At 51.6% G+C, this 15350-nt stretch overlaps 1 protein-coding gene across 3 annotated transcripts in view; it reads right to left on the reverse strand.

The window, feature by feature from the left end:
• Positions 1-9: 9 nt before the first annotated feature.
• Igsf3 (immunoglobulin superfamily member 3) overlaps positions 10-15350 on the reverse strand; it is a 91535-nt gene continuing 76194 nt past the window's right edge. For all 3 annotated transcript variants that reach the window (XM_010631200.3, XM_010631199.3, XM_010631198.3), the window contains 4 exons: positions 12793-13203; positions 9444-9851; positions 4530-5012; positions 10-2809 (listed from right to left, as the gene is read on the reverse strand). In XM_010631200.3, the coding sequence (XP_010629502.1) occupies positions 2559-2809; positions 4530-5012; positions 9444-9851; positions 12793-13203 (1553 nt within the window). In that variant the 3' untranslated portion in view covers positions 10-2558. The remainder of the gene's footprint in view (positions 2810-4529; positions 5013-9443; positions 9852-12792; positions 13204-15350) is intronic.

Genomic DNA, 15350 nt, shown 5'->3' on the forward strand with positions numbered 1-15350 from the left:
TTTTTTTTTTTTTTTTTTTTTTTTAACAATTAAAGCAGAGAAACCATTGTTTGAAAAGAATATGAAAACTTGCTACAGAAACACCCTAGTGAAAGAGGGTGTGGTCATATCCACGTCCCGGATGTGTCTCGCACAGTGTAGTTTTTCATAAATGCAATATTATAGGCAGTAAGTCAAGAGTGTCCGGCAGTTTTCCTCACTTGAATTCTAGAAGACTAAAGCTCCAGTAGACCCATGCAATGAGGTCTCGCAGCCACTTGAGGGCACCATTACCATTCATCCACATTTCCATAGAAATGGCCAAGGAAAGAGGGTCCTAGGGTTTTTCATAGAAAGCTCAAAAAACTCCACCTTTCATGGTATCCCCCCGCCGGAATGAAAATACACAGAAAAAGCAATTATTAAAATACTGGCTTCGGTTTCTTTTTTCCTTTCAAATCTCCTGTAATTGCTTCACATATTTAATTATGGGCAGCACCTACTTTCCTACTGCTATGAACCAATTCAAAGTGAAGTCTCAGCCCCAGCCAGCCCTCTGGCATCTTTCCATTCAAGTCAGTCATCTTCTGTTGACTCAGCCTAAAAATCAGGAGCCGGCAAATTCCCACTGAAAACACACCTCAAATGGGGCCACGGACATTCTTTCTTCACGACTGAGCCAATTCAGTACTTCGAAAACCGACGATGTAGCACAGGAAATGACAATCAGTGTGGCAGGCACCACACCGATTAAGGTGGCAGGGCCTGCGTGTCTCTTGGGAGAGCTCTGCAGGGAGAGACTGACAGGCGAAACACATCAGAAGTCACCTGGTCACCTCTGCGCTGTGGCTCATGTGCACCCACTGAGCAGCAGGCAGCCTGTGCACCTGCAGGCACCTGACACAAATCCACCGTTGTGTGTCACAGGCATGCTGCAGCCTCCTCTGGAGTCTGTTCGTCCTGGGGCCCCAGCTTCCTGGCAGCGTCTCTTTTAGACCTGGCTCCAGAATCCCTGGGAGCTCTTCCCAAATCCCTCTGAGGATTTGAGGTGTAGGTTCTATGGGGACAGGACAGGGAGTATTTGGCCAGGAAAACACAAGGAAGCGAGGGCATAAAAGGGACCCAAAGGAAGTATTGGCAACCAGTGATGCCTGGGGACCTAAGTATCTGGCCCAAGAGCGCAATGAATTTGGCCCATGGAGCATTGAAATGAAAAACAAGAATAACAATCAAACAGCCTAAAACCATAACATGATCCAAGAAAGGGAAGGGGAAAAAAATCCCACAGATGATACATGTGCTCGGGTCTGCGGGGCCCAGGAAAAGGGAGAGGCCCACCAAGTAATCCGGACCTTCCCAGCAGTGAGCTGTGGGCAGAGATAAATGGCGAATAAGGAAGACAGCAACATAGCTGAGGGCAATCTCAGTGGGAGGAACAAGAAAAACAGACTTCACTCCTCCAGGCTCTCCGCTGCCAGGTACTGGGAAGCCCTGCCCAGCCCTCACTCGAAGCCCTGCTCGTGTGACCCAGCGGCCTGCACTGGGCATCTACAGCGGCCGCCTCTGCCCCCTGCTCAGCTCAGTGCCCTGGACGCTTCCCCTCAGGGTCGCACAGAGCAGCTCCAGACAAAACCCACCTGCTCACAGCCGCCCGTTAGGCCGCCCTTGCAGAACAGACGAAGCCAGCGCCAATCTCTCCATACTCCCTTCTCTGATCACTGACTCTCATCACGCAGAAAGTCGGTAGCTGCTAAGAGCACCCCTCTGCCCATGTCAGCTCGGGAGCTTTTGACCCATTGTCCAAGACAGTCTTCGTACTGTTTGGCAAGGACTGGATGAAGCCTTTTCTCCTCCCTGACAGATAGGCTGGGCTGGCACCATCTATCCTAATGGGGTTATGCAGGGAATGAAGTTCTACACAGTTCTTTGAAGCAACATTCAGTGCTTTCATCTTCACTACAAAGTGGTTCCAACAACTCCAGCTGAGGGAAAAGATAAGATACAAATTGGGCCCACGCTACACACATTTTTCAAGTCTCGTTAAGAATGTAAAAAAGGTTTGGGTGTATTTTGATCCAAGGGAGGCATTTTCAAATGTGCAAAAACAAAAAGTCCTGGAAGAGATTCTTTGTTACTCTAAAGTCATCCTTCCTCTTGCCATCAGCTGGATATAGGTGAAATTCGTCCACAACAATGATGGCATCCAATAGGGGCAAACCACGGGGATTTGGAAAGGGTATGTTACTGGGAGTAAGAACCCCATGACACCTATCTGAGAATACTAGATAAATCGGTGAGTAGATGTGGCACCTGGAACTACTCACTACGTTACCAAAACCAAAAACTAGAAACCTACAACGGCAGGATCACGACATTTGGGCGCGAAGAGCTAACCGACCAAGACTGCCGCCTGGAGGCAGCCTGTCTCCGTGACGACCGGGAGCTGTGGGCGCTCTCCAAGCCGGACAGTTTTCCGCACGGGCATCGGAACCTTTGGGTGCTGTCGACTGTCCAGTCAGAGCGAGAGGCAGCGAGGAGAGCCTCAGCTCCTCCATGGCAAGGCCTGCTGGGACGCCCCGTTAGTCTATGGCTCCCGGGTGGATGCTGAGCACCGGGGGCTCCAGGCAAGTGGGGGAGTAGTTGAGGTGAGGCTCTTTGATCCACAACAAGGGCACCCCGTTCTTCCCGTCAGAGTTCTTGCTGGAGTTCCGGCTTCTGAAGCGCACCAGCAGGATGGTGATGAGGAGGATGCCGAAGATGGGGAAAGGGTAGAAGAAGACGAAATAGAAGAGCGCGTCGTTGGGGCAGATGAGTGACTGGAGGGTGGAGCCTGCGAAGGACACGGGCGACACAACAGTGAGGAGAGCTGGACTGTCCGTGCGGTCCCTGAAGACCCTGCCTGCCCTGGCGGAAGCTGCTGATGACCCTGTCCCGCCCTGCCCTTTCCCTGCTAACTTTGAATTCCCTTCCTCACATCATCACCTTTCCCAGTTGACAGCTCTAAGTCCCAGAGATGCAACGCTTCCACTCTCCGCTGAGATGCACTGCTCGGAAAGCCACAGAATAAAGTGGAGCTTACTGACTGCAACTAGGACAGTAAGGAGCCTGGCTCCTGCTGAGTCTGAACCTCTTTTGTGGCAACAGTTTACATGTCCCTTTGCACTCAGTTCTACTCCACACTTCCTTCTTAGGAAGTCTAGCATCTTCCCTTCCTGCCAGGTTCCAAGAGCAGTCATACCAGAAGTGCAGACCGCTGACCATGGCCAGCGTGTCTGTGGCTGTGCACAGCAGTTACAGCCACGTAGGGAAGAAAACGAATCCAGGCGCCCCAACACTCAGGTTGAGGGGTGCTCAATCACTCATTGCACTTCCGCAGGGGCCTGGCCTCTCAAAACCTACGTGTTCTCTGTAAAATAAGGCTGCTGGATGATCTCCCTGCTCTGCAAAGCTTAGTAACTCTAGATGCCCACAGCAGGTTGACAACACGTGGCCCTGAACACCTTCGCTTTTATTTTGGGGACAATGAGTTATTCAGTCGACGGTTTATGAATGAAAGTTATGCAGCCCAAGTGTGACTTAGGCTTTTTCTGCTCTCTCTTCCCTTGCAGAGTTGCTGTTCCTCGGCAGTTATTTTAAAGAGTAAATACACGCGTATACTTATTGGAATGCCAAGTCTACAGTACTGCTGATGCTCAACGACTTGTGACCTACAAAATCTCAGCGCCACTTCAGAAGATGCTAACAGGAGGTGAGCAAAGCAAAGGAACAGCTCACAAAACTTAAAACAAGATCGCGGGGTGAAAAGTTTTGACTGAAGGAAGATAAAAATTCCAGTAAACTGTATCTGTCATATAGGCTCATTCTATAATAGTAAACACTATTGAGTATTCTGATCATCGTGATTATTCCACAGTTTGATGGAGACACAGTTTTTTAAAGTGCCTTGTTGGTTGGAATAAATAATTTGGGCAGCAGGCATTTCCTCCAGTTTCCCCTCAGGAGCAAGTCCCCTACGCCTGCGAACTCTGCACTGAGGAATATTCTGGGGCTACGCCTCTCCCCACACTTCTGTTCACATTACGGTTCTTCCACACTAGTCCTCCCCACCAAGCATGCAAAACCCACCTATGCTTCCCAGTCAGCCTCCAGAACTAAAGTGCCCTGAAGACCGAGAAAAAGGCTTCATGTTTTTCCCCTTAGGGGTCTGAAACACTTGATAGTTCAAGGATAAGAAACTAGGTTCAGTATTCTAGAAAGTGGCAAAGTAACTTCTAACAACATACTTACAACAGGAAATCTTACTGAAGTAGACTGGTGCAGCAGCCAGTTTATTTACTATAAGGGTTGTACAGTGTGTTATGGCTTCACTTTCTATGCCCCACTTTCTGCCCATGAGCCATCAAGGGTCCATGACACGGCCAAGTACATGAAACTCTACCACATCTCAGACACTATTAATAAATGCTCATGACCACGAAGAGTGCTTATTAACTTATTTCATGGAGTGGAAGCACCAGTGACAGCCTTCCTTTGTACCTGGGGCAACCCACCTGTGTCCAGGACACGGATGCCAATGGGGGCAGACTCCTCCTCCGTCAGCCGGTACCATTCCTTCTGTGGGCTTGGCAGCCACTCCTCCACGTGGCAGGAGTAGTTGCCCGTGTCTTGGGGGCTCGCCTGCAGCACTGTGAGCCGGTAGAGCAGAGGTGAGAGCCTCTGGAAGCGGAGCCTGCCCTCCCAGGGGCTGCCCTCCGGGCCAAAGACAGCATCTGGGCCCACGCTTAGCAAGACTGTCCGCTCTGCTGAGTCCTCCTCCTCTTCCTCCTCCTCCTCTTCCTCCCCCTTTTCCTCCTCTTGCTCATCCAGGTTGAGGCTGCTCCTTTTCCCTCCAGCTTTAGTCCTGAGGGAATACCAGGCCACAGCAAAGCGGGAGTCCTGGCTGGAGCGGGACACGATGCTGCAGTCCAGCTGGAAGGCCGCCTTCTCAGACACAGTGGCATTGGGGACCACAGTGTCCACCTGGAGGGCTGCATCTGGGGAAAGGCAAAGAGCAAAGGAGGGAGAAACACATGAGATGCCCACTGCTAACTACATTATGTTGTATGGCTCCCTGCACAAGACTACTATGCCATCCTGCGGTGATGGCGAATCTTCTAGAGCATCCAGTGATAAACAGCCGGCTGTGGCCCGCGTGCCATCGGCTTGCCGCCACTGCCCTACTGGAAAGGCAAACAGGCTGAGCTATGTGCAGAGATGTGCAAAGAAGTTCTGGGAAAACTCTCAGAATACAGAGCATGCTGTATTCTGACATGCACTTCAGCTCACGTTTGTATCAGATATCTGGATGAATTCAGAAGGAGCTATAACATGGCTTTCAGTTGGCATGTAGGGAGGAAGGGACACTTATTTCAAAAGAACCGCTTACAGTGGCTGAATAGTATCTCCTCAAGATGCACGCCCACTCAGACTCTCAGGAGGTGACCGTAATTGAAAAGACGCTCTCCGCAGAAGAATTGTCTGGACAAGCCCATCCTGGATTGGGGCAGACCCTAAATCCAATGACTGAGTCAGGGACTGAAGTGTGTCCCCCTCCAACCAACTTACACGTTGCAGCCACCGCCCCCCAATGGGATTATATTTGAATGCAGAGATTTTTAGACAGGAAATGTCAGTTAAATGAGGTCATTAGGGTTGGACCCTAATCTAGTAGGAATGGTGACCTATAGGGAGTAAAATAAATCTCTGTCTTTCCCTCCCTCCCTCCCTCTCACCCGCTCAACTCTCTCCCTGGACACACACGTGTGAGGCTATGTGAGGACGCAGTGAGAGGTAGCAACTGCCTGCTGGGAAGAGGGCATTACCCGGACCCCACTGTGTGGCAACATGGGCTGGATTCCAGCGTTCAGGACTGTGGGAAGGGCCTGCTGTTTAAGCTCCCCGGGCTGAAGTATTCTGAGAGCACAGCACACTAAGAGAACGGGGGTCCTCATCAAAAGGGAGGACACGCACAGCTAAGACGGCCACATGACAGACAGGCAGCCACGGATGGGAGGGACCCAGTGCACGGGCCCCGGATGCCTGGCCACCAGGAGCTGAAGAGGCGAGAGAAGATTCTTCCCCAGAGCCTCTGGCTGTGCTGACATCTCACTGTGGACTGCTGCCTCCAGGGCTGTGAGAGAATACATTTCTTTTGTTTTGTGCTACCCAGTGCATGGTTAATTTGTTACAGCAACCGCAGGAAGTGAATATGTCCACTCAGGAGCTACTGTTGAATTTAAACCGTGTGCACTTAGCTTACTGCCTTAGCCACAGTGAACCCAATGAAGTAAATACTCTGCCCAGTATTGAAGCCAAATGACAGACAACAGGCCCCGGAGGGCCTCTCCCTCTTCTCAAGAGGGAGCCCATGGACCTGTGACCCCAGCTGCTGGAAGCAGACACAGAATCACCACAGGAGAGGCCCCACGAGAGTGAGCCATGCCCACAGACAGCACCAGACAGCCTCTCCTTCTAGGGTCTTCGCTGCCGTGTTTCCTTTGTCCTTTGGCTCACTGCAGTAGGTTTTAAACCAACAACTCACTGCCCGCTCAGAAAAGACTTCCCTTTGGCTCTGTGTGAACACTCTTGTGAGACGCTGATAACCTTAACAGAAGGAGACACACCAAGTCAGATTCTACTTGGATGGAGACCAAAAGGACCATTTCCCAAGTGCTGTCCTGGGCTTTCAACGGACCGGCTCGATGTCACCCACAGGTGAACACAAACCCAGGGCTCCGACTGCCTCTGTGGGGTTCTGCCAAGCCCTTCGCACGCCCCCTTCCTGGCTGGCCCATCTAGAATCTCACTGTGCACCCGGTACAAGCACCAGTCCAGCTCTCGGTTAGAGGCTGCTTCCGGACGGCACAGGGCAGGCCGGAAGATATCAAACCAGCTGCAGGTGACTGACTCTCTAAACGCACGAGATTGTCTTTCCCTACAGCACAGCCAAAGTGTAAAGCCAGCACCAGCAAAGACCTGTGCCCTGGCCTAGGGGCAGCCTGTGAGCTTCTCTGCCAGCAACCAGCACCACCTTCCCAGGCTCCCAGTGACCGGTGTGCATCACAGGAATGGCCCTGGCGAACGTTCCATGGAGCCCATTGTGGCCAGATGGGGTGGAGACCATCAGGCATTTTGTCCCCTCACGTCCCCTTTCCCAGCTCCTCTCCCTTTGCTTTCTCCTCTTCTAACACGAGGTGTTCTGGCCCCTGTAATATCTCATATGCATTAGTGACTCAGTGTAAGTGTTTCTGCACGAAGTTAATTCCCACCTTCCTAGAGCTTCCTCCCCCAACACAACTCTCCACCAGTGTGCTTCCCTGCGTCTGCCCAACTCTCCTCTCTGTTCTGATTTCAACACTTTCTTTTACCCAGGATAAGACACAAGAGAGAAGCACATCTCAGTGCCTCCTCGACTTCCCACCCAGTGCTTCCGGGCTGTTACCTTGGCCTCAGCCTCCTGGTCTGTGTGTGAGAAATGCGGTTCTCTCTTCCCATTTAGTGAGCCAAAAGCAGCTACTGATCTATCCAGGTACAACCTCAGTGAGGCAGGAGCCCTTCATTTCAGACCCTTCACAGTGTAGTGAATGCTGACCCATGCAAGAGAACAGCTACTCTCTTAACATAACTCTTGGTCACATTATTTTTGATTTTCTACATGCTCAGCTATAGCTCAGAAAAAAATCTGTGAAGAACACCTGCACCATGACTATTATACAACCAGTAAAAATGATGGTCATCAAATAATTTCACCAACACATGAAAATGAGCACAAAAGAATATCGACTAAACAAAGAAATACTGCATAGAACAGTGAGATCCTGACTTTGTTAGAGCAAGAGACAGTGGGAATACAACATGAGGTGAAGATTAAAAACACACACCAAGTTACAGTAGATAACTGTAGGTAGTGAGATTATAGGTAGTTTTTCAAAACCAACCTTTCCTGTTTTCAGTGTGTTTTACAATTGGTGCACTCAGGGGCAGACGGACAGGAAAAAGCAAGGCAGATCTAGGCTGGCACTTTGCAGGGTCAGATCTTCATGGGCCACCCTGGGAGAACGTGGTGTGGCAACAGGGAAACTTGGGAGACCACTTTTCCTGCTCTTCCTGGCGTGTAGCAGTTCCCTTAAGGATTTATTGCCCTTGTTAGTAAAATGCACTGATCCGGATCGGTAGGAGGACTGAACCTAAACCTGCTAACCGTCACAGGGATGTAGCTGGTACCCCACAGCCATGTGTCTCCTCTGCCAAGGGGCCTCAGTCTGGTGACTGGCAGAATGGGTGAGATCAGGGAGGAGAGTATTCAGCTGCCATTCTCTAGTTTTACTTTCAGGAAAAGACAAGCGGAAGTCTCCAGGCAGAAGAGTGAACACATAAACAAGTAATTCAAAGTGGAGGTGATTTCCCCTCCAGTCTAGTAAGACACAGGCAAGCGAAGAACCCCTACAACACAGGGTACATTCACCTCCCTGGAGCATGTTCCGTGACTTACGGGGCACGGAGCCACACGGATGATCCACTCGCTACCAACCAGGAGGCAGCACAGCCTAGACATGACGCGCGACGGACACTCCCAGCAGACCGGCCACAGCGTGCTCATCGGGTGCTCACACAAACAGGACAAAGCGCTCAGGCCCGTGGCAGCCACAAACTCAGCTCTGCTCCATACCCCTGTGGGGACTGTCAGCTTTTCATTTTGATCCGGAGGAACGACAGTGCGATGTCACAAAAGACACCGGGAATCTGCACCTCGTGCCTTACGTGTTTAAGTGTGTGACAACAATTACACCAGTAATTACACCCATTTAAGGTACTTTAGCAGCAACACCAGAGACAAGGAAAGCAAAAGGCCACACAAAATAGTCATTAGTACCAATAAAATTATTAGGGAGCGAGAGAGTGGAGGCTACACATACTTAATTGCTTTCTATTTAAAGAATCAACTCCTTTCCTCTGAAAATTCACCAGCTTGACTTTTTGAACCACATGGCTATTGCTTCAAGACTTTTATTTTTCACATCAACCACTTGTCTGAATCTAGACATAGTCTTTAAAAGGAAAATATTCCGTCCTCTAGAATAATTAATTATTCTAATTAAGAAATAAAATCACTTTAGGCCAAGGCCAGATGGGTAACCTTCCACTCTCAGAAGGAAAAAAACCAAAAAACCAAAAACAAGGGCCTGGGATTTAGCTCAGTGGTTCTGCCGCTTGCCTCGTAAGCACAAGGAACACAGTTTGATCCCTGGTACCAAAAAAAAAGGGAGTAGAAAAAAAAAACCAAAAAGCTGAGATCTCTTTGAATATTAATGTAAAACGTTAAGACATGTATTCAATGGCAAAAGATAAACTAATTTTATTCGGCCCATAAGATATTCTAGTCAAAGTGGAAACACCAGAGGGAGAGGACGGGACTCGAGCCTCACCTGGTCTCGTGACTGTCACTGTGGTTGACCCTGCGGTGTCCTCCGCCCGTTTGTACCACAGGCCGCTGGGGCTGGGCAGCCACTCCTCCACACGGCAGCTGTACGTCCCGCTGTCCTGCACAGCCACGTTCTGGATGAAGAGCCGGAACACTCCAGGTGAGGGGCTCTCCAGGTGCAGCCGACCCTGCAGGTGGTTTTTGGCCGCCTGCTCTCCGTAGTGGAAGGTGGCCTCGCGGCTCAGGTGGGCCACCGTCTCGCGCTCTGGGTGGTTGGGCTTCCACACAAACCATTCCACCAGGAGCTGCGAGGCCACGCTGGTGCGGTTCAGGACCACACACTCCAGCTGCACCTGACGGGTCTCCAGAACGGACAGGTTGCCCTGGGCTTGGCTGAGCCTCAGGCGGCTGTCTGGAAGAGAGTGAGGGCAGAGATGTTAAGATGGAACTGCGGCGACTTGCACAAGGCTTTCCCAGGGGAGGTGAATGGGTACCTCCCACACTCAGTTACACACTGCTCACACGTGGCTCTCTAAACTCGCAGCGCTCCTGGGTCACAGGTGTGAGTGCCTGGGCTTTCAGGGAGTGGCAGCTGTCCCCAGCCCGTCACCCTCATGGTTCAGGTGCTCAAGGGAGGACAAACACCAGTCACCTCCCGGGGACACAGATCACAGAGCACGGCTGGCTGAGGGGGCAACCAGGAAGGAGCAGGCAAGGGTAAGCTGAAAATTGACCTCATGCAGCTGGAGAATGCTGGGCTGGTGACCACAAAGGACTGCGGAGGAGCCTCAGATTGATACCCTCACGTGCACACCAGGATTACTTCCCTCCCATGGTAGGAAGAGGGCTGACCTGACCTCATAAGGAAAAGAATGAGGGAACCAGATGGGCTGAAAACAAGAGCCTGCAGTCTTGTGATATCACAAAAAGCCCTAAGGAGCCTGTCTGGACCCGGGGATCCAAAAGCCCTGACCGTCAGCACACAGGAGCACCTCAAGAAGATAGTAACAGCCCTGGGCCACATCAGACAGGGGAACCGGGCACTTAACCTGTCTACTTCCTGCATTTTAAAACCATCTTAATGTTTTGCTCAGGATGACTGTTGCAATTAAAAGATTAAAAAAAAACCCAGAAGGCTGGGGATTTAGCTCAGTGGTTCCGCCACCTGCCTCGCAAGCAAAAGGACCCAACTTTGATCCCTGGTACCAAAAAAATAAAAATAAATTTAAAAAACCAGAAAATACATTTTAAATAACAAAACTCATAATACATAATAAGATGTGAACTCTGGTTATCTCTGAGTTGTAAGGGCATTATATTTTTCATTTGGAGCTCCTTTTATTTGCTTGATTTGTGTAAGTATGTTTCCTCATCAGAAGGAAAAATTTTTTTTAATTATAAGTATAAAAATATAAAACAACGGAATGAACCACAGATCTCAGCTGGAAAGGAGGAAGCGGTTGAATCAGTGCCTTGTGAGTTTTCTGTTTACTGTGTTAAAATTCACCATGACACAGTTGCCACTCGTGTTGACAGAGATCCTTACAATCTTCTTGTACTATCTCACTTAGCTCAACTGCAGCCTCGGTTGGGGAAATCTTCATGAATTCATGACCCACCAAGGGAATCTTGGTTGCAGAACAGGCAACGAACGGAAAAGGACGGTGAAGGCCACAGAGGAGAGGGGCGGGGCGGGGGTGACATTCTCCCAGGAGCGAAAAAGGACCAGAGCAGAGAGAACAGGAACCAGGAGAAGGCTGGTGGCCCTCAGGCACTGACTGACAGGCAGTCAGGACACCGGACACTGAAACACCGGCAGGGGCCGTGCCAAAGCGGGGCTTCCAGTCTGGTGCAGGAAGACAGCAGCAGAGCCAGCAGAAAATGTCACTGTGCTACCACTGAGGGTCACGGCGCACGCGAGGAATGTCCCACTGCATCCAGCCCCGACTGGGCACATCTGGAATGTGCATCCGGTACTACTGGTTTCTGGAATAAATGTTTATTGAGGCTTCATGGGAGTCAAGCAATGGGGAAGAAAATGAAGTCCGTGTGCTCATTTGGGGAGCTTTAATTCTCATGGGAGAGGCAGACAACAAATTTATGTGTACGCCTGGATACTTAAATAATGAATAAGTAATACGCTAGATGAAAAGTGATTCTAAGTATAAACATGAGGACATGCTTCAGAATTACTGACACACGAATAAGTAAATGAGCAGCATCAGGTATCGACTGTGAAGGGTGTGAGGGAGGGAAGCCCAGGGCACCATTTAAGTTAAAATGAACTGGGAATGCCTCTCAGAGGAAGAACGAGATAAATAAGTGTGTGCAGTGGGCATGTTCTGGGCCAAGAGAACGAGAAGTACAAGGCCCTGTGCTGTGTAGGGAGCAGCCATTTATCCCGTATTCAGCCAGAATTTACCAAGGGTGCCATGCCGAGGGCTGAGGGATAGACACAGCCCTGTTCTCACGGGGCTTGCAGCGCAGGGCGGAAGAAACGGAGGTAATTACTGTGCTACAGTTATAGATGTCCGCCCCGAGTGACATGGGAGGAGTCAGGGCAGACTTCCTGGAAGAGCCCCGAGTGAAGTTTGGGCGATGGACGATGACCAGCAGAAGTGGTGGGGAAGCTGCCCCGCAGGCAGAGGGCACAGCGCCAACAGGCATGGACAGAGGTGGGGGCCACAGTCGGCCAAAGCAGGACACGTGGGGGAAGGGACGGAGAGGGCCCTGTGGCCTCGCCACCTGGGAGTGAAGAGAAGCAGAGACTGAGAGGGCACAGCCTGCGTGTGGCTGGAAGGAAACGAGCTCGGGTTGTTCTAGGGGCGGATTACAGCCTGCAAAGGAAATCACAGGGAGACACTTTTCAAGAAGGAGGGCTGCGGCACTAAGGACTGCAGGGGTGACCAGTCCTTCCTCCGGGACCTGTCCTCAGAGCAAAGACCCCCTTGTGGCAGCAGGCTGAGGGACTGCTGCCGGGGTCTGAGAAGGCCCGAGGGCCGAATCAGTGTGGGCACAGGAGGGCCTAGGGGGTCTAGGATGTTCTGCGAGGTCATGGAAGAAGGGAAGGCAGACAGAACTAGCAAACACTTCTAGGAAGGAATTCTGGGTCTGGAGCTGGTGCCAGCCTGAGATCCAGGGTGCAAATCACAAACCCAGAAAGAAGCCAGGAGCTGCAAAGGATTCTTGCCTTGCCACACTTTGCTAACCACAGCTGCCCCTGAGTACCCTAAGAAGAGTCGGGGGTCTATGAGATTGCACCCACATCCAGGCCCACTGTGGGTAGAAGGGAAGGATCCCAGGGGCACCCAGATGATGCACCTTGAAGTCTCCAGGAAACCCTCTGCCCCTACCTGGCTGCTTCACGGTGACTTCTGTGCGGCCCGAGACCTCCTCTGCCAACTTATACCAGGCGTAGTTGGGGCTGAGCAGCCACTCCTCCACGTGGCAGTAGTAGCTGCCGCTGTCACTGACCTCGGCTCTCTGGACCGTGAGGCTGAACAGGCCCCCCGTCACATGCCGCTCAAACTGCAGCCGGGACCGCAGGCCCTCCTCCTCGGCGTAGGTGCCATACTCGAAGGCCGAGCTGTGCGTGGTTTTCAGGATGAGCTTCCCATCGGCGTCCGAGGGCTTGTGCACGTACCAGAGCACGGCGAAGTGCGAGTTCTGGCTGGTCTGTGACTTGACCGAGCAGCCCAGCTGAATAGGCCTGTTCTCCACCAGCGTGAGGGTTCTCTTCGATTTGCTCACCTGCAGCTTGGTCACTGTGGAAGGGCGGGAAATGGTCAAGAAGAACTAGCGAGCCGTCCTGGAGTGCGGCCCATTCCAAACCTCGCTTCTGGGCTCGGCGCCGGACTCGGGCCAGCACCATTCCCAGGGCACCCACAATTAATGGGCTTCCTCCCCTCATCTGCTTCTTCCTTGCCACATCCCAGGATTAGGCCCTCCCTTCTCTCCTTGTCCCCTGCCAGCTCTCCCTGCCACTCAGGGCCTGCTCACATCCTGTCCCTGCATAAAATGCTTAACAGCTCCCAACTACCTGTAGGTTCTAAAGGAAAATAATTCATTTTCCCAGCAAAAAGGGCCCCCAGGCTGGACATGGTGGTGCACGCCTGTGATTCTAGCACTGAGAGGCTGAGGCAGGAGGACTGCCTTGGGCTACATAGTGAGTTTGAGGCCAGCCTGAATCACACGGCGAGACCTTGTCTCAAAAAAAAGAACAAACAAAAAAGGTCTTTCAAGACCTGACCCCTGCCCCTCATCCTCACTCATCTCCCACCTCATGGTCCCCAGGCAGCTCCCCCTAAGTGTGGCCTCTGTCCCCCCATGCTCTCGCCTGTCTCCTCTGCCACCTTCCCACCCTGACCCTTCACTTGGCTTCTCATCCCTCCTTCCCGTCCCCAAGGACTAGGTGCCTTTCTTCAGCACCCTCTGAAGACTACAGGCTATTTTCCCTCGGATCTCTCTTCTTCCCTAGACTGGGCGGACCTGAGGACCAAGATCAAGCATATTCCTCTCCATCCGCGCTCCTGAGCGCCCACCCCCCGGGTCTCCCACAGGCTGAGTGAGGTGCTAGGGATGTGCGAGAACAAGACAGAGACCCCGCCCGGTGGAGCTTCCTCTAGTGCCTGTTCTCACACCGCACTCCCAGAGCGGAGCACAGAATGGAACCCGGGCTCTGGGCAGGACTTCCTATGAGAGAGGGCGGGAGAACATGGCAGCAGGTGACAGAAGAGGCTGAGGTGGGACTTCAGGCCTGGGGAAGGCTGCGGAGATGGCGACCAGCTAAGACAGGACAGACCCAACTCCAGGGTTCCTCACCGTCCTGTTCCCAAACAGCAGGGAGCGCAGACTCCAGGGTGCGGCCCTAGCTGCTAATTACCGACCATGTTCACCTTGAAAGTGGCAAGGAGCCAAGGTCTAATAAAATATGTCTTACTGAGGCAATGTGAGATTCCCATCCACTCAATCGTTATTATTATTCTTGGCTCTGCTTCCCCTTACCTACCCTCCTCCCCCCTTCTAAAAAATGAAGAAAAAAACTGGAAGTTGCTCTTAGGGCACTGATAGTGAAAACATCATTCAGCTCGCACTCTTTTACGCTTCAAGTTTGGGCCGCTTGCCAGCTGAGAGAAAAACCCAGGGCAGGGGTGGACCCCGCACACGGTGGCGAGCAGCCCAGGCTTCCCGCAGCGGGCCTGCCCTGGCTGGCCTCCAGCACCCTGCGGAGCAGTAACTGCATCCAGACTCTGGAAGGATGAGAAGGACGAAGCTGTCTGCTCACAGCCCTGGGGTACCTGGCCAGCCAGCTCTACGCATGCAAAGACAACATCCAGGGTTGAATCCCAGACGTCAAGGAATCCAAACTTTTGAAAGCCACAGACTGCCACTCATCCCTCCCGGAACTGCACAGACAAATGTTCTTCCGGATGGCTTCAAGCTCTGGCAAGATAAGGCGTGGCCCACACCCAGAGCCATTACTGAAGACCATCTGAGGACACAGCTCCTGGTGTCAGACTCCCTCTTCATGAAGCACTGTCCAACTCATACATTACAGACCTTCTCAGACCAGGGAGAACACGCCAGGCACCAAATGAAGAGAAACCCTAATCTCTCTGTTATCTTTTTTTGTTAACAAGCCCCACCTTCTCCAAAGGCAGAAACTCCACCAGTGCATGCTGGGAACCCAGGCAGGGTTTGCCATGAAGCTGGTTCCCAAGCCCTGGAAACCGGACTCACATGAGCTTGGCAGTCAACTTTTCTGAGTGGAATCCTATCAACCTTGAAACCATCGCTCCCTTTTCATTCCTTTCCAATCCAATTCACCACATGCAAATGCTATCTCTATCAGTGCAAATGACACCACCTGAATTATATGGTTCTTTGCCAAAAAAAAAAAAAAAAAAAAAAA

The sequence above is a fragment of the Fukomys damarensis genome, unplaced genomic scaffold, assembly GCF_012274545.1.
Source record: "Fukomys damarensis isolate Sample0158 unplaced genomic scaffold, DMR_v1.0_HiC HiC_scaffold_33, whole genome shotgun sequence".
Taxonomy (NCBI): Eukaryota; Metazoa; Chordata; class Mammalia; order Rodentia; family Bathyergidae; genus Fukomys; species Fukomys damarensis.